Below are 20,486 nucleotides of genomic sequence, written 5' to 3'. Positions count from 1 at the left end.
ACTAGCATCGATATTTTCTCAATGTATTATCGAGTTTTGTTTTCCTTTTACCAAGTCGAGACGGTTTATTCCTACGTATCCGACAACTTCAACGTAGCATTTCTGAGGTCCGTAACAAGTAAAAGTATCCACACAAAAAAAACAAAAAACAACGATACGTGTTTTCCCAAATTTACATACCAGGCTTAAGGTGGGTGGGTGGGGGTGGGATGGCTCACTCAAGTCCACCCATCGCCAGTCATTTCAGGTCAAAAAATTACCAGGCGAACAGGCACACACTGAGGTGTGACACTAATGGGGGCGAGGTCGGGTGTCACCCGGTGCGGCACTTAATGGTGTCACCCCCCCCCCCCCCCAGAGACAAACTTTCAATTTTCGATTTGCACCCCTCCCCTCAAACTTTCGATTTGCACCCCTCCTCGAAGTTCCGAGCTGCAACCCCCCCCCCCCCCCCTTCAAACTTTCTATTTGCACACCCCCCCCCCCCTCGAACTTTCAATTTGCACCCCCACTCAAACTTTCAATTTGCACCCCCCTCTCAAATTTTTCTCTATATATTTTACTACTTTTGCCTTGGTGTCACCCGGTGCGGTCCGCCCCCCCCCCCCTCCCCCCCCCCCCCCGCCCCCCTCGCTACCTCTCTGAATGGGGGCATTTTCGCTTGGTTTGAGCATCAAAATAGCTCTGCACGCCACTAATATATAATATAAATAGAGCATGGGTCACTGTATTTTATGTATGGGAGAAGGGTGTATATACATAGTCAAGAGCATTTATGTTAATATGTGTGAGCGGCTGGAGTGTTATTATTATTTTATCTGTAACTTAAAAAGGCGAATGTATCGTTTTGATTTATGTCGTAAACTGTTCGTGCTTTTTTGTAATGTAGTTCTGTACTATGGCGCCGCTGTATAATTGTTTTATCGCTGTCTACGGCTAGTTTGTAGAATCTATAATAATCTATATATTTTGTTTATATTGTTGTCAATGTTTATATTAAGTGTTTTTTTTTTATATTTCTGTCTTATGTTTCGTGGCGTGTTATTTTTTATCTGTGAATTATGGACTATTTGTTTACGGGTAGTGTTCGAGGTGTGTGGACGTCAGTTTTCGGCAGATGTTGCTGACTGGACATTTTTGTATGTCACTCGCTGTGTGAGTTTATTATTCACCGCATTTTTTTTTTACTTTGTTGTATCCCTTGCATGGGCCTGTGTTAAGCCAGGGATAAGGTTTATATGAATTATACATGACCCTGGCTGTTGGGTTAGGTGGTAAAGGTATTTTACTTTGTTGTATCCCTTGGAATATTTAAGAATTGTCAGATGTACTTTTGACCTAATTTCTTTGTCTCGCAAGTGGCGTCTAAGTGAAAATAGTTCTAGATCTAGATCTATGGAAAATAACGCTTCCATAGCAAACCAGACTATGTGCATATAAAACTTGAAAGCATCAATTTTACGCACATTACAATTAGCTGGTAATAATTTATGGAGTTTATGAGATGTCCCCCCCCCCCCCCCCCCATAATGCCATTTTATTATAATCTTGTTTGGTGAAAACGAGGCGCGGGGAAATTGTGTTCAGAGCGAGAATCCAGTCATTTGGCTAGATTTACGGATTGTTTTTTTTTTTTGTCACACATAAAAATAGAATGTTTACACTTTCTTCATTGATGATCGTTTTTATTATTGTTTAAACTGAAAGTATGTATTTTAGATTGCAGGTTTTGTAACTTGGTATACTTACCATTTATCAATTTTAGAAGCATAGCATGCTGATTGTGTACAAATAAAAAGTCATAAACACAGAAATATCAAGTTATTATGTGCTTAATCTTACCCAATAAGAAGTAGGGCCTAATACACATTTGAAAACTAATTTTAATTAGGCCTACTGTTGTAAAGTGAGATAAACAGCTTAATAAACACGTGCTTTCTTGAGGGGGTGTGGGCCACACATTGTATTGAAAACAATTTTTTTGTTTTATTTGAGCTGATTAAAACAATTCAATAGCTCACCTCTAACTACTAATCAAAGCTGAGGTCACCGTCCACAAGATCCACAATTAGAGAATGTAGGGGAATCTCACAGTCTTCCAAACTGTCCTCATCTCCTCCCCAGTAGCTGATGACAAAGTGATCTGGCTTGTTTTTGCTTGCTGGTAGCCTATCCAAAACCCTTCCAAAGTAGTTGCAGTCCTTACCAGCTAGCTCCCTCTTGTGGACCAACAGATAACCAGCCTAGTCATGTCCCTCTAGGACTTGCTCCAGAAAAGGCATCTGTCTGGCATCTATCCTGGAAAACTGATCATGATCAGCAGGAACATCACCCCGCAACAAAGCCTTCAGCACTCGCTAGTCCCGAAGGGAGCAGCCCTTTTTCTCCCTTTTTTTTAAGTGCTTCAGCCTGTCGCTGGGTGATGTCGCTGTCAATCTCCTGCTCATACAAACTACATGCTTTCCTGGTGTGAGTGCAGTTGGTTATGGCAAAGCTGATCAGCCTCTGCTGCTCTGCTTCTGACTTTCTTTCCAGCCAGTGAAGGGTTGCCTTCACCTTGGAATCCAGAAAACCCACTGTGGCATTTGGAGCTTGGCGCATCAGGAAGTCCATCAATCCCAGCGTCCTCTCAGCATGGATGTTGTGGGCAGGAGCTGAGTACACTTTAAAATTTAATCGGAAGGGTTAGAATAGTTACCAGTCAAGTAAGGGGACATCTGCCGTTCCATAACATCCTTCATAGACTGTAACAGCTCAGACAGGACATCTTGCATGAGCCTATTGTCCCTCTCCACCAACTGAGACTGGTGAACCTTATCAGCCACTATCTTCTGTCCAAAAACATCCTCATCGGTCCGCTGAGGTCCAGCTTCATCTTCTTGATCTTTTCTATGGCTGTCTGGAACAGCACACTCTGCAAAATTCACAAGTAATGTTAAAGAAGAAATTTGTACCTTAATTCTGTTAAAGAAGAAATTTGCAACTTCTAAATTATAAAAAGTAAAAATTATATTTACCATTCCCATGTGACTTCTCCCATGTGCATTCTTGTACACCTAAGTTATCTAAGGACCTGTGATAAACTTGCCAATCAAGCCTAATCCCTGCAGCTGGACCAGAACTTCTCTTTTGGAGAATCCTTTCATCAGGTTCTGGCAAATTGGGTTGTTTGAAAGACTGCAATAAAATTTAAACATAATGAAATAAATGTTAACATAATGTGGATTACAGTCATTTATTTTATTCAAGTCTAAGGAAATGATATTACCTTTGGTGTTCAAGAAATGTTAACAGAACTTCATGGTGGATTGCTATCCCAGTCATGTGGAATAAGGCATGCAGCCTGTTTCCAACATAGCACAGGAAAGTACCATGGGCCACTTCATTCTGCTTCAAGAAGCACTTGAATGCACATGGGGCTTCTTTATATCTATATCTGAAATTTAGTTTATGTATATTAAATAGATAGATATGCACACATCAATACAATATATTTTATAAATTTTTCTTTAATACTAAGCTCAGTTTAGATAAGTTATAAATTAAAGACACAGCTGCACCATCTTTTCCACTGGCAGCCTGGATGTTCCACTCTCTGTTCAGCTTGCTGAGGTAGGTGCAGGCACTTGTTGCAATGGTGTCCAAAGGGTGAATATTGCAGTTTGCTGGAGCACATTCAGCTCATCTTCCAGCATCTGGAGGACACACTTGTTGACAGGTGCTCTGTCAGTTAAGTAGCTCCTGTACTTTGCCTTCAGAGAGCTCATCACCACAAGTTGTGGCATCTGGTTGTACTCGGCATAAGTATAAGCCACTTCCTTTAGAGCAGTCAGAATATGCCTGGCATAGTCATACGTCCTGCCGCCTGCAAGTCTGGCTGTAGAGATGGTGTAGTTCATCTGGGGAGATGTGGACAAGTAAAATGTGTCTAAATTCTTATCAACAACTGTAGTTGCATCAGATGCAATGGTCGCAACCTCACAGTTGTCAATAGCTTCACCTGCTTGAACCATTGCCAGCACTCCTGGTTCATATTCCATCCTAGCTATCTGGTTGTAGTGTAGCACACATTTGAGCCACTTTTTTTGGACCGTAGAAGATAAATTATTAAAAGTGCCTCCTACACTCCTACTGGGATATGGCTTAGCAGGGGATGATAAATGCTTTTTCTCATTTGTCATAAGTCCTACCAGTTTTAGTTTTTATTTCATTATCCTCCTCTTCCTCTAATAGTAAACATTTGAGATTGTTTTCTACTTCTAATTCATTAATTGTTTTTAGATGTTTTCTAACAGCTGACTTTAATTATCTAATTTCTTGATCTTTTTGTTTAATTTTTTGCTTATCAATAAACTTTTTGCTTTTAATTTAGTTAAATTTTAAATGTTTCTTTTGTAAAGTTATTCTCATTTCTGCTAAAATTATAACTAACAGGTTCAAACTTACCTAATTTTTCATTTGAAGCCTTTCTTTGTTTAAAAAAAAAAAAATTTTTTATGTCATTGCAGTGCTAATAGAAATGACAGGAAATAGTACTTTTAAAAAAAAAAAAATTTCAATTTTTTTTCACTGTGAGATTGTGGGGGTAGATTGTCTGCCCCTGTCAGAAAAAAAACTGCATACTAGTTTATTCTAAGTTACTATGGATGTATAGAATAGGTTGAATTATGAAATTTTAAAATCAAATATTCTGTTATTTCGGATATACCATGACATTTAACAGACCATTAGAGACCACATTTAATTATCTAGCTTGCTCAGATGCCAAGACAAAAAAAGGATTTTAAAATTATCCATGCAGCTACTGTCAGCCCACAGTGAAGAAAAAAATCAATATACTAAAAAAAATTACTAATACAATAATAACACCCATAATTTTAATTTTTCTGCACATGCTACAATTGAATTATAATTAAAATACTAGACTTAAGATTTCATTCCGCAAAAAACAAAAACTAGTTCTGATTTATATAATCACCACTCAACATTAAAAAATTTAATCCCCAGTTCATTTATAAGAAGCAGTGCAACATGGAAGAGGCTACTGGTGATTTAGATGTACAGTCAGTTGAATTAACAGAATTTTCAAATTCTGAAGATGTGAAGCCAGATCTACCTGCAGTGTTTTCATCTTCTGCTGACATAAAAACAGAATTATCAACATTTTTGACTTTCCATGATATGAAACCAAACAAGACGTTTATAACTTCACAAGACGTTGAAACTGATGTTATGCTAGACGTTTCGTCTTCTAAAGACATAAATGCAGAATGTACATTATCATCTTTTGATGATGTGAAACATAATATGACATTTCTAACTTCTCAAAATGTAACAACAGGATTTTTAAATTTTAAAGATGTGGAACCTGATGTATCAGCAATTTTATCAACCAGTGAAGGTATAAAACCAGAATTAGAAACTTTATCATCTACTGAAGATATAAATCCAGAATTAGAAACTTTATCAACCAACAAAGATATAAAACCAGATTTATGGACAAAATTTTTAGATTCTGAGGACAAACAACAAAATGGACTTGAAGAAAAGCTAACACTCTCTGAAGACAAAACATATCTGTCTGATGATCGTCATGAACAGTTTTTTCAAAGATCTAACTTGAATAAACAAGCTCAAGTAGGGGAGAAGCCACTTGAATGTGATGCTTGCCATAAAAGGTTTTCAGATAATTCTAGGTTAAATGAACATAAAAAAATTCATTCTGGAGATAAGCCACATGAATGTGATGTTTGTCATAAAAAGTTTTCTATCAATTACTATTTAACAAAACACAAAAGAGTTCATTCAGGAGATAAACCATTTGAATGTGATGTTTGTCATAAAAAGTTTTTAACCAATTCTCATTTAAAAACACACAAACGAGTTCATTCAGGAGATAAACCATATGAATGTGATGTTTGTCATAAAAAGTTTTTTAGCAATTCTCATTTAACAACACACAAACGAGTTCATTCAGGAGATACGTCGTATGAATGTGATGTTTGTCATAAAAAGTTTTTTAGCAATTCTCATTTAACAACACACAAACGAGTTCATTCAAGTGATACGCCGTATGAATGTGATGTTTGTGATAAAAAGTTTTCTTTCAATTCTAGATTAATGGAACACAAAAGACTTCATTCAGGAGATAAACCATTTGAATGTGATGCTTGTGATAAAAGGTTTTCAAACAAATCTGGTCTAAGCCACCATAAAATTGTTCATTCTGGTGTTAAGCGATATGAATGTGGTGTTTGTCATAAAAAGTTTTCTCGCAATTCGGTTTTAAAAAGACACAAACTAGTTCATTCAGGAGATAAACCATATGAATGTGATGTTTGTCATAAAAGGTTTTCTTGCTATTCTGTTTTAACAGGACACAAACTAGTTCATTCAGGAGATAAATCATATGTATGTGATTTTTGTCACAAATGGTTTTCAAGGAATTGTGATTTAACAAAACACAAAAGAATTCATTCAGGAGATAAACCATTTGAATCTGATGTTTGTCATAAAAAGTTTTCTATCAAATTTAATTTTACAAAACACAAAAGAGTTCATTCTGGAGATAGGCCACATGAATGTGATGATTGTCATATAAATTTATCAGAAAGTTCTACTCTAAAAAAAAATAATTTAGAAGTTAAGCCTTTTGAATGTGTTTTTTGTCAGAAAAGGTTTTCAGACCGTTCTAATTTTAATAAACACAAAAGAGTTCATTCTGGAGATAAGCCATATGAATGTGATGTTTGTCATAAAAAGTTTTCTTTCAAATCTAATTTTACAAAGCACAAAAGAGTTCATTCTGGAGATAAGCCATATGAATGTGATGTTTGTCTTAAAAGGTTTTCATGTAGTTCTACATTAAGTAGACACAAAAGAGTTCATTCAGGAGATAAACCATTTGAATGTGATGTTTGTCATAAAAAGTTTTCTTTCAAATCTAATTTTACAAAGCACAAAAGAGTTCATTCTGGTGATAAGCCACATGAATGTGATGATTGTCATAAAAGGTTTTCAGACATTTCTAATTTAAACAAGCACAAGAAAATTCATTTAGAAGTTAAGCCATTTGAATTTGTTTTTTGTCAGAAAAGATTTTCAGACACTTCTAATTTAAATACACACAAGATACATCATGCAGGAATTAAGCCATATGAATGTGATCTTTGTCATAAAAGGTTTTCTGGCAATTCTAATTTAATGAAACACAAAAGGGTTCATACTGGAGATAAGCCGTATGAATGTTATGTTTGTCATAAAAGGTTTTCTGACAGTTCTACTCTAAGAAAACATAAAATTGTTCATTCTGGTGTAAAGCCATATAAATGTGATGTTTGTCATAAAGGTTTTTTTTTAAATCGTTGTTTAATAACACACAAAAGAGTTCATTCAGGTGATAAACCATATGAATGTTATGTTTGTCTCAAAAAGTTTTCAGACAGTTCTGCTCTAAGCAAACATAAAATTGTTCATTCTGGTGTTAAGCCATATGAGTGTGATATTTGTCTCAAAAAGTTTTCTTATAGTTATAGTTTTTATTTACATAAAAGAGTTCATTCAGGTATTAAACCATATGATTGTAATGTTTGTCAAAAAAAGTTTTCACACAGTTCTTCTCTGAGGAGACACAAAAATATTCATTTAGTAGTTAAGCCTTATGAATGTGATCTTTGTCATAAAAGGTTTTCATGTAGTCTTAATTTGAATAGACACAAGAAAATTCATGCAGTAATTAAGCCATATGAATGTGATCTTTGTCATAAAAGGTTTTCACATAGTGTTAATTTGAATAGACACAAAAGCGTTCATTTAGTAGTTAAGCCATATGAATGTGATGTTTGTCATAAAAAGTTTTCTGACATTTATGTTCTAAATAGACACAAAAATATTCATTTAGGAGTTAAGCCATTTGAATGTGATCTTTGTCATAAAAAGTTTTCAGACAGTTCTACTCTAAACAAGCACAAAAAAATTCATTTAAAAAAGCCTTTTGAATGTGTTTTTTGTAAGAAAAGGTTTTCAGACAGTTCTAATTTAAATACACACAAGATGATTCATGCAGGAATTAAGCCATATGAATGTGATGTTTGTCATAAAAAGTTTTCTGACATTTATGTTCTAAATAGACACAAAAATATTCATTTAGGAGTTAAGCCATTTGAATGTGATCTTTGTCATAAAAGGTTTTCAGACAGTTCTAGTTTAAGTAGGCACAAAAAAATTCATACTAGAGATAAATTTTATAAATCTGATGGTTGTCATGAAAACTTTACAGAGAAGTGTGATTAATAATCTGTTACATTATTTAAATTGTTGAAGCATCTATTCACAATATGTATATTTTAATAATAGGATAATATTTAAGTTCTACTTCTACTCTAGGTCATATATATTTATGTATATATGCAAATATTGCAAAATGTTCATTACATAAATTTGAATGTAGTTGAAAGGTAAGAGCAGATTGTTCTTAATCCTAATATTTAAAAGCCCATGTCTCTCTCTCTCTCTCTCTCTCTTTCTCTCTTCTGTCCACCTGCAAAATATTTTCACATTCTATGATATCAGTACCTTCAGCAAGGTATTGAGAACTTAATAAGGACTTTAGTTGAAGATCATATGTTAGATGTTTTAAATGTATAATCTAGATTTTATTTAAAGATGAAAAATAAAGGCATATTAGAATGTAGAAACACAATTTTAATTATACAACCGGAAAAGTGTTTATGTTTGTGACAAGAATGCATTAAACAATGACGTCAAATGCCACATGTTTCATCATCATAATTCCTTTGTGGCCCCTGGGGAGCAAAGGGCTGCAGCCACACATCTCCAGCGGACTCGGTTTTGGGCTGCTCCCTTTATCTGTGCCCATGTGAGACATTTTATGTCTGCTCCCCCGTCCTTATTGATCACGCTTCCCAGATATGTGAATGTGTTTGTTTCACGTAAATCTTCTCCATTTAGCTGTATGGGCAGGTCCTGGCTGTTATTGATTCTGATGACCTCTGTTTTATTTTTATTGATTTTTAGTTTTAGTCCCAACTTTGGAGGCTTCTTGAGATAGCCGATTTAGTTTGGCTTGCGTATGTTGATGCTTGTGAGATAGTAGGCAGATGTCATCGGCAAAATCAAGATCCTCCAGCCTTTGGTGAAACTCCACTGGATTCCTGTGTTGTTTTTTGTGGTTTTCAGCATGATCCACTTGATTACCATCAAGAATATCTCTGGCGATAGCATACATCCCTGTCTTACTCCCGTCACCGTGAATGGTTTTGTTAGTTTTCCCTTGTGGAATCTTCATATAGTTTCTGTGTGACAGATATCAATTTTTTTGGGTATTCCATAGTGGCTCATTAACTTCCAGATAACATCTCTATTCACAAACGCCCTTTTCGAAGTCATGTATAAGGGAGGGGGGTTGCCACTCAAGGGACTGTTCAATAATGATGCGCAGCGTGGCAATTGGGTCAGTACATGACCTGTATTGACAAAAACCAGCTTGTTCTTGTCTCAGCTTTTTGTCCAAGGCATCTCTAAGTCTCTCTAGGATGATTCTTGTCAGCACCTTACTTGGGACTGAAAGAAGCATTATCCCTCTCCAGTTGTTGCATTGTATCAAGTCTCCCTTCTTTGGCAGTTTTATCAGGTATCCCAGTTACCAGTCAGATAGGATTATCCCTTCTTCCCAAATCTGCTTAAGTAGAGGATGTAGTATGTCTGCTGATATGGCTGGGTCTGCCTCTGGTGTGATGCCGTCTGGGCCAGCTGCTTTGCCATTTTTCATGTTCTTTATTGCTCTTATTGTTTCTTACTTTGTGGGTGGATCTGTACACACATTTAGTAGGTGGTTTGCAGGTGGTATATCAGGGATGTTTGATGAGAGAGGATGGTTTAAAATCTCATCAAAGTGCTGTACCCATCTGTCTCTGTTCTGTGTCATTTTTTAGGATATTTCCTACTTTATCCTTTACTGGTTTGTTGGGATTAATATTTTTGCCTGATAGGGTCCTGGTTACTTCATAGGCCACATGTTTACACTATGGAAAAAACACAACACTAATGTCATCTTCAGATTTTAGAATTTTAAGAAATGAACTATTTCATTCAAATTTGATTTAGATCTAGATTCTATAAATCTACGTATCAAGATGGACACTATGAAATATATAAAATTTTCTGTCACACTTATACAAATTACTATAAAAAACAAAGCTGGGTTTTTAACGGAATCCTTTAAGTCTCTTATTCAGTTTGTGGATTTAATATTGTGTTCTGTTGATCTTTGTCAGTTTCTAATGCTTGAAATAATAACATCACATACAAGTTATAAATTCAAAGTCAAGAAGACAAAACCTGCAGTGGTTATTTTTTGACATTTTGGTATTGTATTTTTAGCATAATTTAAATTTTGTTCAAATGTTGAAACACTAATTGAAGACATTCTAATCTTCAATTCATGCATAACCTGTATATATTAATTCTAGGATAGCATGTTTTAGTTCTATTTCTAGGTCACTCGTATATATTTTCATATATATGCATATATATGCAAAAACTGCTAAATTAAAGTTCATTGCAACATTTAATTGAAATTATAAGGTAATAGCTGACTATTCTTACAAAATTATAATAGTAGAACTAGCCAATTTAGACCATCCTTGCAGCTAAACATTTACAGTTCAATTTTTTCTTTAGTGTCAGCCTGAGAAGTGTAAGTGGGTTCATTCCTTAAAACAACTATCAGTTTCTAATGCTTGACACTATCCCACTTTCTTTTCTATTTGCAAACAGTCACACCACATACAAGTTACAAACTAAAAGGCAATAAAGACTGTAATAGTTATAGATATTTTGGTATCCTATTTTTAGCATATTTTATGCTTTTTGTGTTTAATTTTGTTTTCTTTATTTTTTTAAAACATTTTAATGAAAATGTTACTGTAGTAAACTGCTATGGAATTGTAACATGTAGTAAAAACTAAATCTATTGTAATATATTGAGAATTGTGAAGTCAAGGGAACTCACTCTTCTTGTATTAGTCTTATATTTATAATGTTGTTTTTGAGTGATGTCCCTTATATGTATGTCATGTGACTTGCTGTTCCGTGATGGTAGCTGATTAAAGATCTAAATACAATCAACATGGTTTCGTCCAGTGTATTATTAATAGAAACATCAATCCATTACATCTATCAAATTCTTCTTAGTGTTTTACTACCAATGTCTGTATTCTAACATTATTAATTCCAATAAGACCACTGTGTGTTGAGTGCTGCGGTTAATTTGACCCTCTTCTGATTATTTAATGCCTTAACATGCCAGGTAGTTGAGGTCAGTGTCAGACAACAAAGGCTTGCTTGGCATGTCATGTAAAGTTAACATTTGACTTTTCTAACAGTATAAAAATTCTTCTGTTATACTTATTCAACTTCATTTAAATGCAAAAAGAAATGTAGTGTCTTTCTTATTCTAATCATGGGTACTGTAAACCATTTGAAAAAATTTATATGAATATATCCAATAGCACATTTTACACCACCTTGTCACACCCTACATACACATGTTAATATGACTTCCAATTTAATACAATTGTTGAAAATATGAAGATGTATTAACAGAGAAATTAGATATTTTTACTTTTCCTCAGCCTATAGGCTGTTACATTTTCCAAGACCACTACCACATATTATAACAATAATGTTATTTGTTTTGCTAGGCCTTTAACATAGGATCCATTATTGTAAAAAACATTCGGGCCTCGTATAGACGTTTAGTAATCAGCATATAGGGTACCCGGCTTTGCTCGGGTTTAGGAAATATATTACTTTTCTAATTAACCCGAACCGACCACAAACGAAAATGCTAACATAACACAAACGAAAACAAAAAAGTAAACGAAAACTAATCCAAATGCAAACAAAAACCCAAACACAAAGAAAACACAATCGTAAACAAAAAAGCAAATACAAATAGAAATACTAAGGCAAACCATAACTCAAATAATCCAAATAAACATCAACATAAATACAATCTTAAATGCAAACATAAACGCAAAGTGCTCACAGTCGGGGCGCTTGCGGACGTGCCTTATCCAAATTAGAGAACGATTATGATACCTCAAGCTTATCTGCAAACGGAAAGATAGAAGTAAACAGAGTACATTTAGGAGCGGCTTCTAAACTGTTATTGATTACAAATTCAAATAGTTCAGTGTATACAATAAATAGAAGGCACTATTTAAAACATGTGTTTTACTTATCATATTGCACTTTATCAATCTCCGCTAATTATGTAAATTTTTTTTTCCCCAACACCAAAACACGGTAATAAAAAGTTTTGTTTTTCCCGCGATGTAATTTTTTTTTTAAGGAAAGTAATTGTGTTTTCCTGATTTATCATGAGGCGTTATTAGTGCTAGATAACTAAGTTTGGAAAATGAAATTTGTTTTAGAACACCTTGAATATTAATTTTGTAACCAATAAGTTTAGATTATAAGCATTTTAGATATATTACATTAGGGCGATCAAGTCTATATTCTTTTACTAAATTGAATCAGGCGCGTCCGCCGGCAAAACCAAGCCCGGTTCCGTACGCGGCGCCCCTATAGAAGTGTAATCGGGGGCTCACGAGAACGCCACTCCACGTCTCCGATGCTTAGGCGGTGAGTGATTAACTGTGATACTACGGTGAGTGATTAGCATACACTCAATGCTTTTATATGCTGGGCAGTAGTGTAGACAAAGCCGTGCAGGGGTTGTTTACAATTAAATAACAGTTTTAGAAAACAAAGCCATTCGTCTAAGAATATATGACTGGTAAACCAATGATTAAGACTTTATTTGCCTTTTATGCATTACTACACCTTTCATCCGATTGCCATGAAACTTTGGAATGTTGCTGAGAATACTCCAAGGAAAACAAAATTTTGCACGGGTGACGCCCCGGCAGGGTGCAATTTGGCGACCCGTGGTATCCCGTGAGCACTATGTGCGATAGAGAATGGATAAGATGGGGCATTATAGTATATATATATATATATATATATATATATATATATATATATATATATATATATATATATATATATATATATATATATATATATATAAGAGTTACAATGCGAATTAATAAAAGGTGAATACTATTTTTTTATTCTTAATTGGCTGAAGAGTATATTTAAAAACTTTATTTAGATCTAGATCTATTTAATACTATTTATCTTTATCATCTAGATCTAGATTCTAGTCTTGTAACAAGAAAGATTGAATACTGAATAAGTAGGTCTAGGTCTAGAGATCTACGGGTTTGTTTGATTATTAAAATTATATTTTTATTTTTTTTTATCTCACGGCCCAGCGTCTCGAAGCAATTTACAAAGATGGCGGCTCGGTTTCGTTTTCATTAGGACTTAAAATTAGATCTTACATCTTATATTAGAATCTTAGTAGAGTTTGGCGTGGTCGAGTCGGTAAAGCTCATGGTTGCTAAACCGAAAAGTCTCGAGTTCGAACCCTCGGGCAGATGAGGCTCGTTAGCTGGGAACAGCCCACTCTTCTAGGAGAGATACCTCCAAAACGGTAATCTATCGTTTTGGGTACGTAAAATCGCCCGCGATTTGTAATGTGAAAAACAGGTGACTCCTTAAATTTTAATAATTATTTCACATTTTGAGGAGGATTTATGTTTTAAAAATTCAAAAATGTTTCCTTGATTCATTTATGTACCTGTTTTTAAACAATTGAATTAAAACTTTTCCGTAATAAATGAAGACTAGCGATGTTTCCAACAGATGCAACCATGCTCATTTACTATAGCAGCCATCTTGTCTAAGTTTTATTTTTATAAGCTTTAGCGCCAGATTCAGGGGGAAGCCACTCTATTTTACAAATGGCTGCTGTTTATATAGCAAATCTTGCTCTCAGACAGTTCAGACACTGCTGTTTAAAGTTAATTTCTGGCCTATATCGATATATTTAGCCATTGATTTAGGTTTATTATTCATTTATCTATAATATTTGACACAAAAGTATGACAATATACTTCTATTAAAGCCTTGACAATGAGGTAACGTTTTCGTACATAAATAGCCGCGGGCGATTTTACGTACCCAAAACGATAGTTTACCCTCCAAAACAACTGCTGCCTTGTAGTTTGTTCTTGGTTGGACAAAGGCTATGGAAGCAAATCCAAAAAGAAAAGCAGGCTAAAATCGGAGTCAATGGCCTCAATGGCGCATAACCAGTTGACACGTAACGCTTAATTGTGTTGGAGGCGTGGTCGAGTCGGCAAAAAGCTCATGGTTGATAAATTCGAACAAAGTCTCGAGTTCAAACCCACTGGCAGATAAATCTCGACCCCCTTCAACACTAATAATTAAGAACGAAGAAGAAGAAGAAAAAGAAGAATCTTAGTATAAGACAAAATAGTAAAGTAAGTTAGCAGAGAGGGATAAACAATAAACAGTGATTTTGAACCCATCTTCAATTTTAGTAATAGAAAATAGTAAATACCCGTTTCTTATTATAGGCTTATGCTAGTAAATAGAAATACGTCTATCGTTTTGGGTACGTAAAATCGCCCGCGGCTATTAATGTACGAAAATGTTACCTCATTGTCAAGGCTTAAATAGAGGTGTATTGTGATATGTTTGTGTCAAATATTATAGATAAATGGATAATAAACCTAAATCAATGGCTAAATATATCAAATAGGCCAGAAATTAACTTTAAACAGCAGTGTCTGCGAGCAAGATTTGCTATATAAACAGCAGACGTGTAAAATAGAGTGGCTTCCCCCTGAATCTTATAAAAATAAAACTTAAACAAGATGGCTGCTATAGTAGTGCTATAGTAAATGAGCATGGTTGCATCTGTTGGAAACATTGCTAGTCTTCATTTATTAATGAAAAGTTTTAATTCAATTGTTTAAAAACAGATACATAAATGAAACAAGGAAACATTTTTGTATTTTAAAAAACATAAATCCTCCTCAAAATGTGAAATAATTATTAAAATTTAAGGAGTCACCTGTTTTTCACATTACAAGTCGCGGCGATTTTACGTACCTAAAACGATAGATTACCAGAAATACTAATTAAGCCTGGCTAATCTATCGTTTTAGTTTTAGGTAGATCTATGTAAAATCAGTAGAGGCTAACACGGAGGCTAATTGAAAGGATGCTCGTAATTTGGTTATGTCATGTAACATATTTACTATTTTTTTAATATAGGCTAATGAATGACCCAAAAATAATCACGTTTTAAATGTTTAAGAATATATAATATAGATCTAGATCTAAATTTTTAAAAGTTATTCATATGCATGTTTATTTCAGTTTTGATTAGGCTTAATTAGTGTGTTTTAGCAATGTTTAATTAGGGTAATTTATAAATGATAGCAATGTCATTGTAAAATGAATCTAACCCTCCTCCCTTACTGGACTTGAAACCTGTGTGTTATTCACAAAGCTTTGGATAATACATTTTGTCTCTCTGTATATATAAATGATGACAAACATTTATTGTTGTCAAAATTATGGTTAGAGATCTTAGATAAGGCAGAGTGAAGCATAATTTTTTTACATTATGACTTGTTGTGACATTGACAACAAAAATATGATGGAGGTTGGGGTTTGATTAAGGTAAAGAGAAGTAAAAAAAAATGTCATAAGTTACGATAGAATCACTAATTGATGAAAAGAAAAACCTGAAATAAAAATAGTGAACATTCAAACAATAAGAAAACATTCAAACTATATAGTAAGATCAAATAAACATAATTACAAAAAAATGTGATTTTGTACATGGATACAAGTTGCATCTCACAATACTTCTAGAAGTGATGAGTTGTTTGTTAGGAAATTCAGTTTTAAAGGGCAGAATTTAAAAAAAAAAGAATGCTTTGTAGGACGGACTATACAACAAGACAATCATATTTAAATACATTTTCATACAAATAGAAATGAAAGGGAAACTACTCTAAATGACATTTTCTTAAGATGGCTGCTGTTTTTAATAGCAAATGTACTATCTCGAACAGGGTTGATACAAATTAATTTCAGGTTATTTAAATTGACTTAACCATCAATGGTGATCAATTCTTGAATTATCTATAATATTTTATTAAAATATACGAAAATAAACTCATATTTAAAGACATATACATTAATTCACTCTCTCCCACATTACTAGTTTTGGCTGAATTTACGACGCTAAACTAAGATTTTACCGAAATACTAATTAAGCCTGGCTAATCTATCCTTTGAGTATTAGGTAGATCTATGTAAAATCAGTAGAGGCTAACACGGAGGCTAGTGTAATAAAAGTGTAATAGTAATGTGCAAGAAAGGTGACTCATCATTAATATTAAATATTACGCCTATTCATTAAATTGTAGGCCTACCTTATCATTATTTTATTTAAACAATACCCATGAAAATTAGAGATATATCTCTAACTAACTACTAACTACATTTGATGGTTTTAGCTAATTTGTAAATTTGGGGCTAAAATACAGGGTTTTAATTATTGGTGCTTTTTAGCTTAGCTGGGACAGCTTTTTCCGTGACAATCATTCTTAGATCTGGTCCACAAAATTGACAGGAGAGGGACCTTGGATGTTAGTAAGGATGAAGTGAGGGGAGGGTGGAGTGTCGGTATGTGTCAATAAAACATAATTGAAAGGATGCTCGTAACTTGGTTATGTCATGTAACATATTTACTATTTTTTTAATATAGGCTAATGAATGATCCAAAAATAAGCACGTTTTAAATGTTTAAGAATATATAATGAGAGTGTCTATTGGTACTTTACTACAAATAGCCCTCAGAAGGCTATTTGTACTTCGCTATTTTTAGACAACCAATCAAATTTATTCTTAAATTCATTGTCCTGCGCATGCGTGCATAATTATTTTTATTAGCTTGTGTATAACATTCTAATTTTGAAACTGGTTGTAACTGTTCCGGTGGTCGAAGTGATTGTATTGGCTAGTTTGTTTTCGAGGCGTAGGTTCTATTCCCTTTGGCTCTGAGTTTTTTTTTTTTTCATTTTTGCATTAAAAAAAAATTACTTAAGGATTAGGGTTAAGCATTAGGGTTAGGTTTAGGGTTAGGCATAGGGTTAGGTATAGGGTTAGTGATACGGTTAGATCTAAAAAATAATTAGTTCTAGATCTATACAGCATGAAAAGGGGAATTCAAGAATCACAGAAAAAATGCCTCACGCTGATTGGTCAGAGTACGAATAGCCTTCATAGGGCTATTTGTAGTAAAGTACGAATAGCCTCAGCCTATATAATATAGATCTAGATCTAAACTTTTAAAAGATATTCATATAGGCCTACATGTTTATTTCAGTTTTGATTAGGCTTAATTAGTGTGTTTTAGCAATGTTTAATTAGGGTAATTTATAAATGATAGCAATGTCATTGTAAAATGAATCTAACCCTCCTCCCTTACTGGACTTGAAACCTGTGTGTTATTCACAAAGCTTTGTCCATGCTGAGTTTAAAATATTGTTAAGATTTGTATCTATTTTTTTTTAAACAGTAATCGCATTAAATTGATCAAGTTAACGAGAAATGCATTCTAAACAACATAACTGACAGTGCACATGACAGGCATCTCGCTTGCGTAGTGACAGACAGATGCTCACTCAAGTAGTTTTGTCAACCAGAAAAGTTAACCTATCAAATACAATTCATCAGGCCTATAAAATTAAGAGGCCTATCACATTAAAATGATCGCTTGTGACCGAAAGATATAGGCAAATTACAAACATTGCAGCCCACCTGCGTTCTTTTGTCAACCGGTGAGAGAAAACTCACAGCACAGTATGAGCGTGTTCTAAATCTAGTCCAAGTCCTTTGTTAGCCCAAGTCCTAATTAGTAAATCTAATTACTAGGTACTAATTAGTAATGTAAGCCTAGACCCAACACTAAAATCATTTAATTTTTCAGACCTCTTAAATCTTAATAATATAAACATTATTTAGCCTAATAAAAGTATATCAACAAAGAACAGTGAGAATAATATTATATTAGACTAATTAGACTAACTAAAATCTATGCAATCAATAAGAATTAATAAAAATTATTTAAGCTATAACACATTTGAAAACAACAAATAATTAGGCATAAATATTTGTAAATAAGCACACAAAGGCTAATGCTCAATAATTTCAGGGATTAACACAGATTAAAAAACAAAATAATAGATTGTTGTGGCTTAGGGGCTTTTAGAGTTATAGTATAATCCAAAAGCCAGGTGAAAGATCCATAATGAGACTTAATTAGCCTAATTACGCTAGCAAAATAGGTAAAAAAAAAGTGTCAAGTAAAAAGAAAACTTACTTAAGCAGTGACAGAGGATACTACTATACAGCTTCCGTATCAATAGCAATGACGTCACTCACAAAAAAATATTGTTTTCGTGACGTATCAATAGCAATAACGTCACTCACAAAAAAAATATTGTTTACGTGACATGTGGGTAATTTTTTTTCTCAAAATGAGTACAGAATATTTACAATTTTAATTCAGAAACAGATCAATCTAATAATACCCTACCTAACATTGCAAGTTTGGAACCTTACAGATCGATATTTTAAGTTTTTAAGCAACTTAAAACTTTACCCATGTTTATGTTTGACCTTCATTGTCGGAAGCTAATAAAAATTTTTTTCTGGCAAAAATAGCTCTTTCATCTTCAGGTAGAATAAAATACGCTTAAAATCTGCCATTTTTCACGTGATAATCATTTTTTAAAAACCAAATTCCAAGAAAGTCACAAAACTGTTAAAGCAAAATTTTCAAAAAACGTGTCTGGTTTTGGGTCTTCAAACAAAATATGTACGCCTGCTATAATTTTTTTACACGATCTTTCTGGGTCTATATATAGTTGTTTTTTAACTGTTGTAAAAGGTCCTTGAAATTTAAAAAAAAACCTTGAAATACAGTGTTTGTGAAAATTGCTGCTGTCACTGCACTCATCCTATTTTCTCCTCCCACCACTTGTAAAAAAAAATCAGCTATTTGCTTTGGGGGGAGGTGGGGCGCTACATCTCTGACATTAGTATTAGCATAGTTACTTCTGAAACCTTCTTCTTCATAATGAAATATATGTGTCATCCTGTTATGTGCCAGTGAAGCCATTGACTCTGATTTCTTCCTGCTTTTCTTTTTGGATTTGCTTCCATAGCTTTTGTCCACCCAAGAACAAACTACAAGGCAGAAGTTGTTTGATTTTGGAGTTGTCTCTCCTAGAAGAGTGGCTGTCCTCTGCTAACGAGCCTCATCTGCCCGAGTGTTCAAACTCAAGACATATCGGTTTAGCAACCATGTGCTTTACCGACTCGACCACACCAACCCCACTTCTGAAGTGATTTCTTAGTAAAAATAACGTTTCTGTAATCCTGCGATGTGTACTTACGAACTTCCACAATATGTTTTTTTACGTCATCGCTCATATCAAGGTGGGGGACATTGGTGGTGAAATGGTGCAACATAAGGTTTTAGATTTTGTAGTGGAAATTAGCCATATACCTGGGTATGTTGTAAAAGCAGGCATACGACAGTGTACATTTGTGTTGTAGGCCTATCACTTGTTATAGTTCAGGCCTACTAAAAAAAAATTCTTAGATATTTCTACACATTTCTATATTACCAACAGTAGAGAAAGTGACCACTGCCACTATAAACAGAGTTGTTTGTATTGTGGTTTACATGCATGGGGTAGGTCTAGAAATTGTACTAACATTTTAAACTAATTATGTTGTATTATATATTGGATATATATATATATATATATATATATATATATATATATATATATATATATATATATATAGATATATATATATATAGATCTATATAATCACCACTTTAACATTTAAATATCTAATCCTCAGTTTATTTATAAGAAGCAGCATGGGAGAGGCAACTGCTGATTTAGATTTACAGTCTGATGAGTTTAAAGAATTTTCAAATTCTGAAGATGTGAAGCCACTTCTATCTACAGAATTTTCATCTTCTTCTGACATAAAAACAGAATTATCATTTTTAACTTTCCGTGATATCAAACCAAACATGACATTTATTAATTCACAGGATTATAAAACCGTTGTTACGCCAGATTTTTCATCTTCTGCAGACACAAAGTCAGAATGTACAAAATTTTCCTCTTTTGATGATGTAAAACACCATATGACATTTCTAACTTCTCAAGATAAAACAACAGGATTTTTAATTTTTAAAGATATGGAACCTGCTGTATCAGCAGTATGTACAAAATCTGAAGATTTAAAACCAGAATTAGCAATTTTATCAACTAGTGAAGATATAAAACCAGAATTAGAAACTTTATCAACCATCACAGAATTAGAAATTTTATCAACTACTGAAGATATAAAACCAGAATTAGAAAATATATCAACTAGTGAAGATCTAAAACGAGAATTAGAAACTTTATCAACTAGCG

The 20,486-nt window shown here is 33.8% G+C and overlaps 2 protein-coding genes across 6 annotated transcripts in view; both read left to right on the top strand.

Moving 5' to 3' along the window:
• The first annotated feature begins 1,091 nt into the window (after window positions 1-1,091).
• On the top strand, window positions 1,092-8,292 carry LOC131936184 (zinc finger protein 493). The gene is made up of 5 exons (XM_059293097.1): window positions 1,092-1,155; window positions 5,008-6,660; window positions 7,093-7,335; window positions 7,435-7,564; window positions 7,901-8,292. Exons 2-5 carry the CDS (start codon window positions 5,032-5,034, stop codon window positions 8,290-8,292), a joined length of 2,394 nt encoding a protein of 797 aa, XP_059149080.1. The 5' UTR covers window positions 1,092-1,155; window positions 5,008-5,031.
• A 4,892-nt stretch (window positions 8,293-13,184) lies between these two features.
• LOC131936217 (zinc finger and SCAN domain-containing protein 31) overlaps window positions 13,185-20,486 on the top strand; it is an 8,736-nt gene continuing 1,434 nt past the window's right edge. The window contains exons 1-2 of one of the 5 annotated variants that reach the window (XM_059293130.1): window positions 13,185-13,311; window positions 19,918-20,486. The exon at window positions 19,918-20,486 is cut by the window's right edge and continues 1,434 nt beyond it. In XM_059293130.1, the coding sequence (XP_059149113.1) occupies window positions 19,937-20,486 (550 nt within the window). In that variant the 5' untranslated portion in view covers window positions 13,185-13,311; window positions 19,918-19,936. Of the gene's footprint in view, window positions 13,312-15,831; window positions 16,097-19,208; window positions 19,367-19,704; window positions 19,742-19,917 lie in introns of those variants that run through there. The other 4 variants (XR_009386028.1, XM_059293132.1, XM_059293131.1 and 1 more) reach the window with 4 other exon arrangements.

This window comes from Physella acuta, unplaced genomic scaffold, assembly GCF_028476545.2.
Source record: "Physella acuta isolate Inbredline_101_S28 unplaced genomic scaffold, ASM2847654v3 ptg000171l, whole genome shotgun sequence".
Lineage (NCBI taxonomy): Eukaryota > Metazoa > Mollusca > Gastropoda > Physidae > Physella > Physella acuta.
The sequence above is the reverse complement of the archived record's forward strand: the minus strand, read 5'-3'. Positions and strand labels throughout refer to the sequence as shown.

Excerpts from the sequence above, each read along its gene's own strand:
- LOC131936184 (XM_059293097.1), top strand. The coding sequence starts at position 5,032 with ATGGAAGAGGCTACTGGTGATTTAGATGTACAGTCAGTTGAATTAACA. Across the intron at positions 6,661-7,092 it reads AAGTTAAGCCTTTTGAATGT|AAAAGATTTTCAGACACTTC; the intron begins GTTTTTTGTCAG and ends GTTTTTTGTCAG. Across the intron at positions 7,336-7,434 it reads TAAAGCCATATAAATGTGAT|TTTTCAGACAGTTCTGCTCT; the intron begins GTTTGTCATAAA and ends TGTCTCAAAAAG.